Source organism: Chanodichthys erythropterus, chromosome 23, assembly GCF_024489055.1.
Source record: "Chanodichthys erythropterus isolate Z2021 chromosome 23, ASM2448905v1, whole genome shotgun sequence".
In the NCBI taxonomy this organism is placed as follows: Eukaryota; Metazoa; Chordata; class Actinopteri; order Cypriniformes; family Xenocyprididae; genus Chanodichthys; species Chanodichthys erythropterus.
In genome coordinates, this window is record NC_090243.1 from 14,270,366 (window position 1) to 14,289,047 (window position 18,682).

Genomic DNA, 18,682 nt, shown 5'->3' on the forward strand with positions numbered 1-18,682 from the left:
GGCTGTATTGGCTGTTGGACGGTTAAACCAAATAACCTTTTGACACTTCAAAATATTTAAATTACCTTTATATGTAGCAAAATATAATTAAAACCTTTTGGATTCATAAAACCGATCTAGTTGTACTACCTTACATACTTTGGATGTCATATATTTGTTTTTTATTATTAAAGGCCTTTGGACAAAAAAATGACCCATCACGTCATTGACCCATATATTCATGTACAAGCGTTTTCACAGTGATGCCATAGAAGAACCATTTTTTGTTGCACGAAGTGTATGGTTTTTAAAGGGTTAGTTCACCCAAAAATGAAATTTCTGTCATTAAGTACTCACCCTTGTGTCGTTCCAAACCCGTAAGAGTTTTGTTCATATTCGAAACAAATTGAATGATGATTCATTCAAGGTCCAGAAAGGTAAAGACATTGTTAAAAAAGTCAATGTGACTACTTAAGTGACGAGAACTCATTTTGTGCGCAAAAACAAAATACTGAGTTGGCATTCGGACGTAAACACAGAAGCACTGAACTGCTTTCACTGCGTCAACTGCAGACGTCTGACAGGGTAGAGAAGTTGAATAAAGTTATTTTTGTTTTTGCGCACAAAAAGTATTCTCGTTGCTTCCTAACATTAAGGTTGAACCACTGCAGTCACGCTATTTTAAAAATGTCTTCAGTACCTTTCTGGACCTTGAAAGATGGCATTTAAATTGCTTTCTATGGGGGATAAAAAAACAACAACTTGGATTTCATCAAAAAATATCTTAATTTGTGTTCTGAAAATGAACTAGGGGTCTTTCAGGTTTGGAAAAACATGAGGGTGAGTAATTAATGACAAATTTCATTTTTGGGTGGACTAACCCTTTAATATAACCTTTTTTTTAGTGTTTTTTTAATGGACATTTTAATAATTCAAAGAACCTTTTTCCACTATAAAGAACCTTTTCTGCAGTGGAAAGATTCCATGGATGTTAAAGTTTCTTCATGGAAGCATTGATACCAATAAAGAACCTTTTATTTTGTAGCAAACACCACATTGTTTACTACATGAAGAAAGAATGAGTGAATTTGAACACTACTGCACATTTGAATGGTGGGAAACTTGGATCTGAAACAAATCTCAAGAAATCCATCTTCAGATCTGGCTTGTAAAAGATTTCATGCATTCCAGACTAAAACAGACAAAAGATCTTTTGAACACTTGGTCAACCACTCAATATCACAACTGAGGTAGTTATGAATTGCTTGGTTTTACAGGAATACTATTCTAGAAAATAATTATTTTAAAAAACGTATCTGAAATAAAATGAAGGTTGTTTTAAAGGTGCAAAATTATGGGTTAAAATAAATGCCACCACTTTAAAAGAAAAAGGACATGTGATTGCTGAGAACTTCACAGTAAGGATCATTGTTTTTAATAGCGGAAGTGCAGGAGCACATGAACATGTGATACAGAATCAAGTGTCAACTGAAGGGATCAACTAAAAGGCAAAGCAATAATCCTGGAAGGATGGATTGGTCACAAGCGAAAAGGATTTACAGGGTGGGAAATGTTTTTAACACCAACATATACAAACAAATATTTTTATCCGAATCTGTTTTGCCAAACCACTGACACTTCAAACTTCCTGAAGTTTTTCCCACCCTGAAAGAGAACAAGATGTCAGAACCATAAAAGTAGTGAGGGGCGGAAGAGAGACAGAGAGAGAGAGTGAATGCAGAACTACACAAGTGTTTATTGAGCATGCCACGGGTAAAAGCAGAAAATAGGAAGGAAAAAGAGAAATCAAAACACACAACCAAGTCAACCTTCCCGCTTTTGTTAGAAAAAAATCTTTTAATTGTGCCACATCCAAACTATGCCGAATAATACATTCCTACAGATGTTTAAAAAAAATACACAAGGATTCTTTTGTTCCTCTAAAACAAATCATAGTGTGGATTGCCAATCAATATTATTCTCATTCTCGCCTGTTCACGGGTCTCCTCTCTTCTGAAAAGTGAAGTAAACTGCTCAATCTTGGAGTAAATTAAGACTATAGGCACATAAACTTTGGTCCCTTCTACCGTAGTTGTCTTTCCAAATCACACAAAGAAGTGATTTCCAATCCATGCAACACTATGAATAATGATTTCCCTTCAAATAACGTGAGGTTTGGTTGGATTGTTGAGTTAAGAGTGGGCCTAACATCTCAGTGACGAACACTAGAGAATCACAGGTTTATTTACAATTCTTAAATCAAAACATCACAGCCATTAAGAATTGAACAAACATAAAATACGCAAAAAAAGGAAAACATTTCAAAGGCTTTACACACTATACAGATCAGACACAAGGAATTTTTTTTCTTAACAAAACTTAGTGTAATATCTCACGCTCGGAGGACTGCCTGTGTTTGAGAAAATGAAGTATGAAAAGATTTATGTAAGTTTTGTAAGGCACATTCTTTTCTGCTTATTATAAGAGGTTCAGCCTTTACACCACGACACCCTTCCGCCACTCAAGAGTATATGTGTCAGAAGCGCCGGTAAGAGGGAAACGGGCTAAGAAAAATGTCCTTGAAAACAGTCACAATATTTCCTTTTTTCAACATCATCTTGAGGAATGAAACTTGGGTAAAGAAACTCAAAATTGTGGTCCCCAGTGTATTTGAACAGTCAACGGGTAACACTTGAAAAGAAGACCTTCTGGGTTCCTTTAGATGGTTGATTTGGAGAAGGAGACCTTCAGGTGGTGGTTATTACCCATGTTGTAATTGTGGAGGTCGATCAGGCATTGAATAGCTTCTTCAATGGTTGTCATCTGAATTAGGGCCATTTTATGATCTCTGAAGAGAAAAAGCCCAGCAAAAAACGGTCACAAGAGTGAAAGGAAAGGCAGATGATGAGGAGCTAAATGGCGACATACTTACTGGAAAAACTTGAAAGCTTTCACAGTGCCACCGGAATTGGAGAACAGGACTCTGAGGTCTTCTTCAGTTATGTCTTGCCTTCAAAACATGACAGAAAAAGACTTAGCTCTGCGACGACTGACATAAAGATTGACAAGTGCCGAAGAGCACTTTTACTCACGGGATGTTTGACAGATGCAGCGTGGCAGAAGGAGGGAAGATGTTCTGGAAGTTCTTGGAGCCAGGCTTTTTGAAACGATGCAGTGGTGAGTTTGTGAAGTCTTTGGTGAGACCCTGGTCATCTAAACCATCTCTCGGTAACTGAACGGTCTGATGCTTCGACATCGTAACGCGAATGATCTTTGAATACATCTTCTGACCGTTTAGATGGCTCATGGCTGAGGTACAACCAAAGAGAAATGTTTAGAGAATCGTGACATAACGTGCAGACAAAATCCACAACAATTGGGGTCAGTAAGATTTTTGTGAAAGAAGTCTCTTATGCTCACCAAGACTGCATTTATTTGATCAAAAATAAAAAGTTTTCAGATGTTTTTATTATTCATTAATATTAATGAGCCCCACCCACACTGCCTTGGGAAAAAAGTTGTTTAAGAGGCAGCAAAAGCTATTAGATTTTAATTTTAATTTTTTTATTTTGAATGAATGTAAAATAAAACCAAGACATTTATTCTGAATGTAAAACAGAGTCTATTTTCATTTGACGTCATCTTTAAAGAGTGGACGCAACTGGATTTGACTGGAGTGTAAACTTAGCCGTAACAATAACTCTTGTGCTGTTTAGGATGTTTCAGTATGCATCTTACCAAGCTGAGCCTGGTTCATATCAGCCATCTGTATCAGTGCGCTGTCTTTCTTATTAAAAAGAATCTTCACACGCTGCACGTCCCCATAAACTCCTGCGAACACAGCAGCCAGCAGCCAGAGAAGAAGCGAGAGAGGGAGGAAAAAGTGAGGAGTGAGACACAGCGAGTGGGAAGACAGAACGACAGAATCAAAGAACGTTCATCGAAATGGAGAAAGCTAATCACAACCTGACAGAAGACTCTGATATATACACCCTCAAATTCTAAATAAATTAAGAACTAAGATGGGACATAAAAACTGCAAACTTAACCAAAGATTACATGCACTGAAACAAATTATATACTTCAAAAGACTGAAAAAAAAAATAGAGCAAAAGACTTTTACTCTAAAAGCCAATTAATGGTAATGGTTTAAAGTCAACATGAAATGGCATTTACGATCCATTTTTACTTCCATAATGTATTTCCAAGAACATTCAACAAGAAAAAAAATAATAATGTAGGGCTGGATTTGAATCCATTCAGAATTGATTAATAACTTAAAGTGGACGTTCTATGCTACAACAGAGTCTGAATGTGAGTTTTCAGTCGATTGTGAAGAGCTCCACAATCACCAGTACCCACTTTTGAGGCTACATTTAAATGTAGAGTTCATTGTTATTATGAAGTTGAAAGGATAAAAATTAACCCAAAAATGAAAACTATGTTATTTACTTACCCTTAAGCTGTTCCAAACCTGTATGAATGTTTTTCTTCTGCTGAACACAAACACAGAAGATATTTTGAAGAATATGGGTAACCAAAGAGTTTTTTTCACACTATGGAAGTCAGTGGTACGGAAGAGGATTAGGGCCAAGCAATAATAAAAAATTAAAACCATCTCGAGATTAAAGTTTTTAAATTTCGAGAAAAAAGCCGAAATCAAATGTTGAGAATAAACTCATTAAATTACGAGAAAAAAATCGTTACATTTCAAGAAAAAAATCGTGATAAAATGTTGAGAATAAACTCGTTAAATTACGAGAAAAAAGTTGTTAAATTACGAGAACAAATTTGTTAAATTATGAGAAAAATGTCGTTAAATTCTCATAATTTAATGACTTTTTCCTTGTAATTTAATGACTTTATTCTCAACATTTTATCTCAACTTTTTTCTCGAAATTTAACAACTTTTTTTTCTCATAATTTAACGAATTTGTTCTTAATCTAATGACTTTTTTCTCAAAATTTAATGACTTTATACTCAACTTTTTATCTCGACTGTTTTCTGGAAATTTAACAACTTTAATCTTGAGATGGTTTTATTTTTCTATTATTGCTTGGCCCTAATCCTCTTCCATACAGTGGGGCCCATCAACTGTTCTGTTACCAATATTCTTCAAAATATCTTCTTTTGTGTTCAACAGAAGAATGTATACAGGTTTGGAACAACTTGAGGGTGAGTAAAAGATGACAAAATATTCATTTTTGGGTGAACTATCCCTAAACAGCAACAACTATTGGTAAAACTTAAGAGAAGATCCCTCAACAATGAATCAATAGCTATTTGACTATTGGTCACCATAATAAACCAATATATCAAACCAATAACAAGTTTTGACCAATATTTTTAACAAGTATTTACTTAATCATCTCTTTAACATTGAGCTTACAGATAAAGTTAAACCTTTTTTTTTTTTTTTTTTTTGACTAAATAAAGTCTAAAAGCAAAAATAAAAAAATATCAGAAACTGCATGGGTTATCAGACACATAAAATCTATCTATAATCAATGGACAGTATCTACAGGAACATGTATTATTAATGTCAGTTGGGTCAATTTTCATCTCATGTTGACTTTAAATAAAATAACTAAAAGCACATGAACAATAATAAGAATAACAGAAATCAAACAAAAAAAATGTAGAGCTAACGAGAACATACCGAAGAGGGTAAACAGACTGTGGGGCGTAACCATCTTTAGAAGGAGAGAGGAGCAAGCGGACAGAGAGAAGAGTCGAGGAAGAGCGGAGATGAACAGATCATCCATAACGGAGGGTGGTTTCCGCAGAATGGTGAAGTGGTCATGGATCATGGTTCAGGGCAGTTAATTGGGGGGTCCGAAGTTTTGTTCAAGCAAAAAAAAGCATGAACAACGAGGTGTGGTCAAGGCGTGGCAAGAAGAAGGGACCAAAAAAAAAAAAAAAAAAACAGGACATGAGGGGAAAAAGAAAGAGAGAGAGAGACAGAGGGGGAGAGAGACAGGATGGAAGAGAGGGACAAAATCAAAAATGGAGAAAAGAGGGGGAAGCAAATGCAGAATATGAATAAAGGGGGGACAAAAAATATAATACAGGTCAGTACACAGGAAATGCAGGAGTTTGGTCAGAGAATGGCTGCTTTATGCATTTACACATTATCTCAGCAAATAATTGTGCCAAATGTAGTTACCCAGTACCAGGGTAAGGATACATTATACCAAAAAATAAAAAGAAGAATCTGATAATGATAACAATGATCTGAATACCGGCAGAGTTATGAAGTTTTAAAGATGCATGCAGGAGATTGAAGATCAGGAAAAGCCGAAAGCGTCACAGTTTCAAGCATTTGGTTCACAGAGTTTTACCCGGTTCTTTGTGATTGCCATGCTTGTGTGGACATGAAAACCACCTTTTAAAGTTATGGTGTGAACAGACAAAGTCACAATTGACCTCACAGCAATACGTGCAGTCTGACGTTTAAAGAACACAAATATTTGTTGATTTTATCAGATGAGCAGAGGGGTAATGCCACATCCATGGTTCACTAGCTTTGACAGAGTGAGAGACGGCGAGTTTATAGAGTAAAGAGAGAGAATGAGACGCTTTGTGGAACTTCAGGTACAACCGAGAAAGTTGTCAAACCATACAGAGACAAGCACTATCGGATTCAGATAATAAAATTAATGAGTTTGTTGTTATGAAAATAAACAAGTGGGTTTAAGAAAGACATGAAACTCACAAAGAAATGCCTAGATCATATTTAACCCCAAAATTAAAAGTAAAAAATATTAAATTAAGCCTTTATTTAAAAGGAAAAAAAATGAAAATTAAGCCATTATTTTTTTTCCCCCCTACTAGTCACTAATATATAACCACTAATAATCGACTAATCATTAGTCAGCGAGAAGAGGCTTAGTCGACCAAAATTTTATTACTCGTTACCATAGATAAATGTGGGCTATTCAAGTGTGTGAAAGCTGAATAGTAGTGCACTTACTGCATGGCAGCTTAAATGGAGGCGCCGGTGTGATCACTTGCACTTTAAAATACTCATTTTAAAATGACTTAGTCATTTTTGGTCATACAGATAAGAGTAATACATCTTTTGAATCTGTGAAGAGTCTACTTTTATTTATGTGCACTACAAAAACAAAACGAAATTGAAAACAAACAGGGTGCGCTTTCTGCTGTCTCTCTTTGTGACTTTCAGCACGCCAAAAAAAAAAAAAAAAAAACGAAACTCCATGTAAACTTGCCTCACAGACATGAAAAATATATGTACAGAAAGCAAAATGTATACTTTTAAATGAACCAATTCAAATGGAAAACAAATATTCTTAGGTTATGTAATCCGTATGAAATGTGCATATCGGCGCATCGACTACTGCGGAGATGATGAGACAGCATCGTCGACTTCATCACTACAGCCGAAAACATAGTAAACATTATCGATAAATAATATAATCATTGCTTCTGCCGGTGCTCTGCTGCAAGCTTTATGTGTGCGCTTGAGCACTGATTAGGGTACGACGGCATTAAAAGGCTCTTCATTATCATTTATATGGTTTGTTAATAAATGTGCGACCAGAACATTTTTAGTCGAGGATATATATATATATATATATATATATATATATATATATATATATATATATATATATATATATATATATATATATATATATATATATATAATTGGTTATATATGTAAAATATAAAAGGAATTTCAGTTAAGTTTTAGTTAACTTTTTGTATGCTTTACAAGTACACAGTTAATGTACAAGGCAAAATGAGGCAATTCTAATATTTTATAAGTAAAGGAAGTGGCACTTTCTGAGTCCAAACATATACCATGGCATGAGAAACAGAAAAATGTAAATGTGAGGGAGAAGCTGAGATGTAATAGTACACTGACCTCTTCGTTTAGATTGCTAACGAGCAGCACTCCGCTGGCCCCCGTGTGCCCGGACAGAGCGACTCTTCCAGCTGCAGCCGCAGCAGCAGCAGCCGCACTCAACGGGCTCAGAGCACCTGGAAAAACACAGGTAGGTATAAACAGGCATTCTAGACCAGAAGTTAAATTACATACTTGAACATAGCACAAAACTGCAAAATTTGTAGAGTGATGCTAGGTAATAGGTAATCATTTGGTCAACTTTACCTATAGAGAAAAGTTTAAGAAAGTGGCATAGCCATCATCCCATGTCTGTTTAAGCTGTGACAGCCAATAAAAGCTGAATTACACACAGGTAAAACATATTAGTCCTTTATCCTGATGCGAAAGGGACCAGGTTAAGACCATGTGGGATTTTAAAACCTAATAATTTTAAGCCTAATATCAATAAAATACCTGCTTGATTACGTGGCAGGGGAAATGTCAAATTGCATTTTAAATTAAGAGGCCTTATGAGCAGATCTCTGAGAAAAGGTCACTCAAGCACTCAGAGACACAGGCCTACATGACATTTTACAGTACTTAAGAGCACATTCCAATTATATTCAGTTTTTCATAAACACAGCTTTCTATTTTCATTTTCACACTATTCAGACAGAGTTCAATCAATGACGCTGATTGAAATACTGTCCTTATTCAGCGGCGCTCAGAATCAATCACGTCTTAAATGGATGATGGTTTTGGTGACAAACAGTGTTTAGAATTAAACAGACAACCAATGATCATTTTTTCAACTTGAGTACACAGCAGATGAATAGTCTTGCTGTTTTTAAGCATCTCGTGCCATGAGCGTCACATTTTTAAGATGTTGTGTCTAGTTTAAAAAAAAGTTCTTTTAAAAGACATCCTTGAGTAAACACTCCAGTGTGTTTAGCATATCTCTGGACTGAATGTCACTGCTAAGTGTGTTCATGCAAATACTGAAAATAATTTATTTTTAATGACAATCAATCGGCTGTATTAACAGTTCTCAAATGTCTATTTTCTTCAAGTCAATGCAGACAGAAAATGTGCAAAAATAGTATTTCCTTTCATGCAACAAGGGTGCACAAAGGCATGTGAATGAAGACAATAAACACTGGATGACATACAAAATAGATAGTAAAAAAAGAGCCAAGTACCTGGGATCTTACCGAGCAGGGAACTGGAGTCTTTACTCAGGGCAGAGACCATAGAGGTATCCAGAGAAGGCTGCCCATCTCCAGCAGGAAGCTCCGGTCTGGTGTAGTCCCTGCTCTTATCGTTATTGTATTTCACATTCAGGTTGACGAGTTTTGAGTAGTCTATCCGAAGGGTACAGCAGGAATTGTATATGTTCTGACCATCAAGAGCCTAGAAGAAAACAGAAAAAGATAGAAAAAAAGAGCAAGGTGGAGAGAGAGACAGAGAGAAAGAATGTGTCGTCTTCGTAGAGCACTAAAAACGTGCTTTTCACATGAACTTCCGCTGAGAGCAAACCCACCCCTTTAGCTTGCTGTGCATTGGTTGGATCGTTGAACTGCAACAGGGCCTGAAACTGATTGTTCTTGGTGAATGTGATGATTTTCATGACGGTGCCAAACTTTGAGAAGATCTATTGACAGAGAAAGCAGAGCATTGAGGGGAGCTATCAACAGAGGGAAAAAGACATTACAAAAAAAAAAAAAAAACAGAATTAACACACACAGCATCAACAGGACATCAACTTGTCACCAATATAAACTGTCAATAAGAGGCTGATCCAAACTGTGGCTTTCCCACCTGCTGCAGCACATCCAGGGTGACGGGGTAAAACATGTTATCGATGATTATTCTCAGTACTGGACTGGAAGGCGCACCGCCACCGACACTAGAGTTGGACCCTGATGTGGGAGTACCACCTGACTGGAGATCAGACATAAGCACGATTCAGTAACTTGTCAAAGTTTGGTCCTCATTGCAACTCATTCGGACCAAGAAATGCCCATTTAGACAGGAAGAAACCTTATGAATTACATGTAAAGTAACCAACAACAGATTGTTTTGTTACTTTCCATTACTGTTATTTTTAATTAAATACCACAACAATTCACAAATAGTCAAAACTTTGGGGTCAGTTAGATTTTTTTTTTTTTTTTTTTAATTAACATTTTCATCAAAGATGCATTAAATTGATTAAAAGTGACAGTCCAAATTAGCGCTGTTGGATTTAAAGATCAATTATGTTCTGACTGGCTGTCATTTGAAGCATTTTGACTTGTGGATAAGTAATTTGTTACCTGGTTTGAATTGTCAGTCTTGAGTTCTTTGTGATTAGAATACTGTATGTAGACAGGCATGCTACGGACGTGAGGTGTCACAGCTGAGTAATAATTGACCATTGTCATGGCAGCTTCCTCTGTGCTGAGCTCCAGAAACGCCTAAAGACAAAATTTATTTCAGTGAAGAGGTAAGATGAACTAGAAAATGTTAGTCAGACTAGAAATAGCAAATGTCTCTCAAGAACCAACTCTGACAAAAGTGAAATTGAAAACATTTCAGCTGGTCATGCACCTGGTTTTTGCCTTTCAGTGTGAGGATATTGGTGACCTTTCCAAAAGGAAGCCCCAGGGCAATGATCTCTGTTTCCGAGACATCGTTGGGTAACTTTCTGATGTGGAGAACGCGGGATGGTGGGGCATCGCCGACTCTGTCTTCAACTCGAAGTTTTTTGCTGTCACTGCCGTTGGATGTCGTATCTGTGGTGGCCAAAAAGAGGTCATTATACAGGGAATAAAGAGCAAAACAAATAAATAAAATATACCAAGATCATAGATATAAAAGACCATTTACAGCCAAAACAGGCAATTTACTAAGGAAATTTATGTTTTAAAGCTTTTTAACAGTTTGAATCATAAACTAGTTCGCAAAAGTAGGTTTTTGAAATAATCTCCAACATTTAACAAAAAACAGTGGTGGTTCTAGAAGCAAAGTTGCTCAGAATGAGGAGCAGTTCTATTATATGGTATCAATGCCGTGAGCATGTGTGAAAAATCGCGTGAAATACAATCCTTTACGCACATGAGAAAAACCCGAAATTGACCCCCGGTGGCCGATTTCTTTCGAATTTCTCACATGCGTTTAGGGCCATGAGTCAAACAGGCCCAGCAAGTTTCGTTCCAATTGGCCTCTGTTAAACTTGTCTGGCAGCCGCTCGAACTTCATTGGCAGACGGCGGCTGTGTTTTTCGAGAATCGCGGCACCTTGGACAAAGACACTGCATGTCAATCAGACTTGACTGTTGCGTAGCTATAGCCATTTTTGTATTGTTTTATTCATTTTAGGTGCTACCAAGTGGCCAGTGGCCACGTCCTTTTTCATGCGACCACAGACCGAGCCCATACATAGATGTACCAAGTTTGGTAAAATGATCTCATTCCATTCAAGAAGGATAGCCATTTTGGTAAAAGTGGCCAGGCCCTCTTAAAATTTTGGCGTTCCGTCGTGGACGTGAATCGAAATTTTTTTTTTTTTTTGAGAATTATTGACAATCAGACTCCAAAGAATCTTTCAGCACTGGTTTAGCTCAGATCAGGCGAAAAACCTAGGACAAGTTTGCAAAAGTAAGTTTTTCAAAAAATTCAAAATACCCAAAAATTCCACCAGGGTCCGAGACGTACAGGGGTCCGAGACATTTTGTTCATCTTGAGCCAACAAGGATTGAGCCAAGCCAAGGATTGAGCCAACAATATAAGACACTTGAGCCTGTGACTAACGGTTTAGGAGTTATGAGCCATTACATACTTTTGATTGTTGTAGCACCACCATCAAGCTGTTTTGGGCAAGCCTTGGTGACATTGTAGACATGGTGGGAACTACCATCCCTCAAAGTTTCAAGTCTCTGCGACTTACTGTTTGGTCTGCCCGATCACTTTTAGGGAAGAATGCTGATCCTTGGAAATTCTAACAATTACAATAGGGTTTCAGTGCAACGTGCTTGAACCCTTAAAATCATAATGCCAACATCAGGATAAAGAAGTAAAATGTTGATTTAACCACTGAACATAACAATGACGAATTGTACTTGAAGTTTCTCTTCTATTAAACTTCACACACTTTCAATCGAAATTCTTCACAGAAGGAACCCGAGAAAGAAAATATTCCCTTAATCGTGTAAAACCTTGCCTCTACTGAATAGGATACTGAAAACTACTGTTGGAGAAGATGTAATAAGATGCAGAGCACACATAATCGCAATTCCGATCACATGCTTTTAAGCGTGGGTGCCCACCTACAGGAGATCGTAAGGTTATTCCCAGATAGGATCATCTCAGATCAGATATCCCACTGAAACATCTGTTATAATTTGATTGTTTTAATGCTGTTCATGGTCGAGAAAACAGCATATTTTTGGGAAGAGGAAAGTCGGGGAAACTTACCGCTGATACTACTCAGCCCAGAACTGGGGCTGTTATACATGCCGCCGGACAGCAGCTCATCTGATCCTCTCTGCAGAGACACAAAAAGAGAAAGATAAAATCCCGGCCTCCAATAAAGACATTCTCCCTTCACAATCCCCTCAACCAAACAATGAAATACAGCTCTCTACGGACAGCTTAAGGAATCACGGCACATAAAACACACGTCCAGGCGCTCCTGCCTTTCTGCCTTATTTTTCTAGATTGTTGCTTTAATCTTGTTGAGTCTAAGATGTCAGACACTGTCATCTCATCCTGAGCTGCCCACGTTCCCAAAGGGCCCAGACGCGATCGGGTCGCCGCTTGAAGTGCAGCTAAAAGTGAAGGATGGGATGGCAGGCAAATAACGAACCGGCGCAAAACCAAACTTCCTAATAGGATCATCTCAGGTTTGTGCCTCCCAAAAATTCCACCGAATTGTTCTTTATGGACGTGGCTTTTACGGCGCCAATAAACTTGCCGCCACGTCTGCCTTCTGGGCATCGACACTACAAACAATCAAGGGAATGGTGAAGTTTCACATCGAAATGACAGAAAGCAGAAGAATGCATTAAGAGATGGCAAGGTCTTAACAGACAAGCCTCAGCATCAAAACTGATTAGAAAGGAAGGAGAAAAAAACATAACTTTAAAGCAATAAGATCAAATGCTTCTTTTTCCACCTGCTTTCCCAGAAAGACTGGTTAACATTGTTTTCCGGGGAGGAAAATTCTGTTGTTGGCAAACAAACCGAGTTAAAAGGCCTGTGTTCAGAAAGCATCTCTGAGAAAGAACAAGTTCTTCTCTAACTATCTCGGACATAAACTGCCCCCATTCAATTACTACCAGCCTAATTTTATGAAAAGCGGAGATGGAGACCTGTAACAGGCCTGTATCTAATATATAAGGGACAATTCTACATTTCCGCACAACACTTTTCTTTCAGCGACAAAGAATCAGCCACATAATATCCAATAATGCACTTAAATGGCTTGGCAATTCTTTGTCCATTCAAAAACAAATTATGTTTGCATCACCCTAGGCTTCTTTGTCTTTTTTATTGTGGCTTTGACGCCACACGATACGCAAATAAGTTTAAAAAAAGAGAAAGAGATAAATTATGCTCCTGACAGCAATACTAAAAAGCATATATTATATTTTTTAATGAGGTGAGAGTGAAATTGGCACATATTGTACCCTATAGCTTACAAATCATACAGGACAGCAACAATTAAAGACAAAACTCCATATAAAAATCACACTAACATATATATACTGTATGTAATGTCTGATGTCAGCATTGAAATAAGGCCCCAGCCAACACAATCCTGTTTCAGAGGCAATTATTATTAATCTGTCTTCAAAAAAATGTTTGCAAGGGAATGGGGAATATCTTAAAGGATTAGTCCACTTTCAAATAAAGTTTTCCTGATAATTTACTCACCCCCATGTCATCCAAGAGGTTCATGTCTTTTTTCAGTCAAAAAGAAATGAATGTTTTTGATGAAAACATTCCAGGAATATTCTCCTTATATTGGACTTCATTGGTCTCCAAACGCGTTCCCTATTCTACTTACGGAAAAAACAGAACTGGCGCTGCGTTTGTTCAGTAAGTAGAATAGGGAAGGCCTAGGACACAAAGCGTAAGCTTTTTGATGAATATGAAAGTGCGGTTTTGGCGGAAGCACGTGCAAGGTGATAATTTGTTTATATAAAGCATATACATTTTTTTCGAAAATGACCAATCGTTTCGCTAGATAAAACCCTTATTCCTCATCTGGTATCGTTTAAAGCCCTTTGAAGCTGCACTGAAACTGTAATTTTGACCTTCAACCATTTGGTGCCCATTGAAGTCCACTATAAGGAGAATAATCCTGGAATGTTTTCATCAAAAACCTTCATTTCTTTTTGACTGAAGAAAGACATGAACATCTTGGATGACATGGGGGTGAGTAAATTATCAGGACAAATTTTTTTGAAAGTGAACTAATCCTTAAAATGTGAGAATACTAATGTGCAAGTTTGTGGACTTGAAATGTACAGATTTTAGATCCTATCCTGGCTGTTTATGCCAATTTTTTCCTTAATTAGCTGAATAAGAGTGAGATGAAAGCATCACTGGTTATCTGAGAGTAGGTCTTACTACTAAATAAATACTAATTTTTCAGATATTGCCATCCAAACAAAGGAAATTTAAGGTAGCCATTGGCTTCCATTGTAGGAAAAAAAAAAACTATGGAAGTCAATGGCTCCTGTCAACTGTCAACATTCTTCAAAATATCTTCTTTTGTGTTCAAAATAGAAGAAAGAAACTCATACGGGTTTGGAACAACATGAGGGTGAGTAAACAATGACAGAATTTTCATTTTTGGGTGAACTATCCCTTTAAGGGTGGTTTGATTCCATACAACATGAATTTAAGATTGTAAAAATTTGTACAATTTAATGCCTTAAAATAAGATTTAACAACTAGTACAACTAGTTGGTTGTATGACAATTAATTGCATGCCAATTTTATAATCATTCATGACAGCCCTATTATTAAATGTTTTATTATTATTATTATAAAAAAAAAAAAAAAAAATGCCCTACTTTGCTACGCAACAGTGGCAGAGGAAACTCCAGCACTGCTCTGGTATCCATGGGGTCAAATTTCTGTTGTGGTTTCCACTTGGACTCACCAGTGCAACAAACAGACATCTATTAAAAACTAAATTCCACAACATTATGATCATATTCATAGTAGTGTTGTACCGTTTCCTTTGTCAGGTGGCTATTGCACTGCAAAATCCCTCATGAGGTTACTTAACTGTACCCATCCATCAGCCAGACTACATAACTGCACAAAGGATACTGAAAACAGTGTTTACCTTTACACCAACTGCGACGTCACCAATGCTGTTGAAAACAGAAATTTGATCAGACAGATATTAAACACCAGGAATTTACATGCAAGTTCAGGACTGAAAAAGACAGGGAAGGCTAGAAATCCTTTAATCTGAATCTTTTCAAATCCCCTCCATTATTTAATGACAACAAATTAAGCTGATGAACATTTCATAATTTCAATACTTTATCCCGTTGGTCTTCCAACAGGCCAGGAAATGTTGAAAAATGCTGTCTAGGTAGGCAGCTCACTAGGTTTCAGGACTATAAAGTTCAAAAAGGTTGTTCAGATATCTTGCAAAATACATTTTGAGAGTAAAATACTCAAAAATGCTGTCTAGGTAAGCAGGTTACTAGGTTATGAGACTCAAAAAAATAGTAACTAGGCAGGCAGATTACATGATTTTGGTACCTTGATGTCCAAAATGTAGTCTAGGTAGGCAGGTTACTAGGTTTTGGGACTGTAATGTCCAGAATGCAGTCTAGGTAGCAAGTACACTAGGTTTTGACACACAGACCTAGAGAGTACAGACTTGGGCTAGTAGGTTGAATATAACTAATCAATCAAAAAAATAATAATAATAATAAATAACTTTAAATGCAACTAAGAAGTTGGTTGATAGTATTAGTTTAATAAAATATTATTTCCAGGTATAAAAGCTAACATGAGGCTAACAAAAGAAACAATTACAATCTAAATAAACCCATAATGAGGTGCACTGGGAAATTAAATCACATTCTAGCACATTAATATACTAATTACAAATCAAACTAGTAAAAAGACTTGTTCAGTTAAACTCCTGTTTCATTTTGTGTGGACAACATGAGCAAACAAACAGCTAGTGATGCTAACCTGCTAACGCATGCTTGCTGTTTTTGGCTCATTTTTGTTATGTTTACTAATTTGAGTTCTTGCGGATTTTATCTATTGACATGTTGTATAAGACAATACAACCGTTACAGTGAGATTATAAATGTGCAAGTGTTTAAGTGCAGCGTTAGCGTGTTAGCAGCGTTAGCATTTCAATAAGTGTGAATACACTCTTCTAATTCACATTTAAATGTTTATTTTATATACATATGAATGAAGAGCGTTTTTAATGCTCACCCGTCCATTTCTGGTGATCTGTGTAAAAAATAAACCCGCTGAAGAGTGAGTGTGTGTGTTATTCCTCCTCACTGGCTTTAGCTCAGTCACACAAACACACACACACACCACTGACAAAATGGAGGCGGAAACTGAGACTGCGAGACACGAGGAAACACACACACCTACTGTAAACACACAATATGAGATACACACCTACTGTAAACTCAAAAGACCATTTACTGTAAGCCTGTAATATATAAAATAATGCAGGTATCCTAATATTAAACACAAACACACCTAGGCTACTGTAAATAGCCTACTATAAAATAATATTTTATTGTAAACCAGCAATACATAAAATGTTAAAGGTAAGAAAGTTCAATTGCTCAGTGCTCCTTCCTTCAAATCTCAGGTGACTATATTTTAGTTTTTTCCACAGATGGAATTCCCCCTAAAATCCATCTGAGAAATAAAATGCACAATGATAATATTTCATTGGACAACTCAGATATTGTTGGGACAACGATTAAATCATATTGAAATCTCTCACTTTAAATTGCAGACGTGTGTGAGACTACTAGGGGCTACTCAGGAGAAACTGAAACTAAATTCATTTATAGAAGTCATGAATTCTAAACCACCATTTATTAAAGGATTACTTCACTTTCAAATTAAAATATCCTAATAATTTACTCACCCCCATGTCATCCAAGATGTTCATGTCTTTCTTTCGTCAGTCGAAAAGAAATTAAAGGTACAATTTGTGATATTTTTTTCCGCTAGAGGTCGCTAGAAGCCTATTCAAAACAAAGGCGTAGTTTGATGACGCCAAGTTTTAGAGCGGAAACTTGGGACATGTGGTCTCCATCTCAACGGACGGTGCAAAAGAATAGGGATTGGTCTGGAAGAACTCATGTTCGTGGATGCGATTATTAACGTTACTGTAGTATGAAGTAGAGCAGGACCGAGTGTTGCGGGAGCTGAACGAGGAGCTGGAGCGATTGATCAACACACGCCTCACGAGCAGCGGGACTTTTATTATGACACAGTCGCCGGCGCCGCTTCCGCTTTTCCGGTCATGAGTTTACGGGAGCTGTCCTTGTCGACAGAACCAGCGGCAGATGGCAAACAGTAATTATGTTCCATAAATAAGTAACACAATTCACCATAAAACGTGCAAGAAGTAAATAAGGAACTGCTTGAAGCAAGCTAGTGGTTTGCTGGACGCTAGAAACTACTTCCGCATTTGTCCACGGCACTGTTGTCATGTGGTTTCTACGTCAGTAAAGGCGGTAACAAAGGTAACTGACGTCATTGACAGGCGACTGCACTGCCCCGTGTCACTGTTTAGAATGGGAATTTTCTCATGATTTACAAGTAGTTGAAAACATTAGAGATATTGTTTGTAATCAGCTGGACAAAATATATAACACTAGCCTAGTGGTTTTTGGATATTTTACTGCAAAAATTTTACATATTGTACCTTTAAGGTTTTTGACGAAAACATTCGAGGATTTTTCTCCATATAGTGGACTTCAATGGAGCCCAAATGGTTGAAGGTCAAAATTACAGTTTCATTGCAGCTTCAAAACGTTCTACATGATACCAGACGAGAAATAAGGGTCTTATTTAGAGAAACCATCGCTCATTTTCTAAAATAATAATTATTTTTTTTAAAATTATATACGTTTTAACAACAAATGCTCATTTTGAACCAGCTCTCCTCTTCTTCTCTATTAGAATTCCAGCAGTGTAGACACTGCTAAGTGTATTACTGCCCTCCACAGGTCAAAGTTTGAATTAACTGTTATATACTTGCACCAGCATATTGTATATGACAATAGTTCAAACTTTGACCTGTGAAGGGCAGTAATAGGGCTAAAATAGTAGTAAGGGCATTGTCTACACTGCTGGAATTCAAATAGAGAAGAAGGAGCTAGTTCAAGAAGAGCATTTATAGTTAAAATGTATTAAACATTTTTTTAATTTTTTTAGAAAATGTGCAATGGTTTCTCTAGATAAGACCCTTATTTCTCGTCTATAATTGCTGTAAACTGTATTTTGACCTTCAACCGTTTGGGGTCCATTGAAGTCCACTATTGAGAAAAATCCTTGAATGTTTTCATCAAAAATCTTAATTTCTTTTCGACTGAAGAAAGAAAGACATGGATGACATCTTGGATGACATGGGGGTGAGTAAATTATCAGGAAATTTTAATTTGAAAGTGAACTAATCCTTTAAATACATTATATGAGAGAGTTTCATAATCCACTTTCAGTAAACATGCTAAACTAATTTTTGTCAATACCATTATTATTTAGTTTTAGTTGATATCACTTTTGTTTTCATAAAATATATATTAAGAACATAAATGTAGAGAGAATTACCTAGCTTAATTAAAC

General features: G+C 36.7%; 1 protein-coding gene across 4 annotated transcripts; it reads right to left on the reverse strand.

The window, feature by feature from the left end:
• Positions 1–1,073: 1,073 nt before the first annotated feature.
• On the reverse strand, positions 1,074–16,421 carry ptbp2a (polypyrimidine tract binding protein 2a). Of its 4 annotated transcripts, none has more exons than XM_067378769.1 (15): positions 16,298–16,374; positions 15,174–15,201; positions 14,896–15,013; positions 12,287–12,356; positions 10,422–10,606; positions 10,148–10,288; positions 9,651–9,773; positions 9,373–9,483; positions 9,044–9,242; positions 7,872–7,987; positions 5,640–5,673; positions 3,718–3,810; positions 3,072–3,288; positions 2,912–2,989; positions 1,074–2,827 (listed from the first exon to the last, which is right to left on the reverse strand). In XM_067378769.1, exons 3-15 carry the CDS (start codon positions 15,001–15,003, stop codon positions 2,698–2,700), a joined length of 1,605 nt encoding a protein of 534 aa, XP_067234870.1. In that variant the 5' UTR covers positions 15,004–15,013; positions 15,174–15,201; positions 16,298–16,374; the 3' UTR covers positions 1,074–2,697. The 4 variants fall into 4 exon arrangements, with proteins under 4 accessions (XP_067234870.1, XP_067234869.1, XP_067234872.1 ...); XM_067378768.1 differs by having other exon boundaries at positions 1,076–2,827; positions 9,032–9,242; positions 16,298–16,367; XM_067378771.1 differs by lacking the exon at positions 14,896–15,013 and having other exon boundaries at positions 1,076–2,827; positions 16,298–16,421.
• Positions 16,422–18,682: the final 2,261 nt, after the last annotated feature.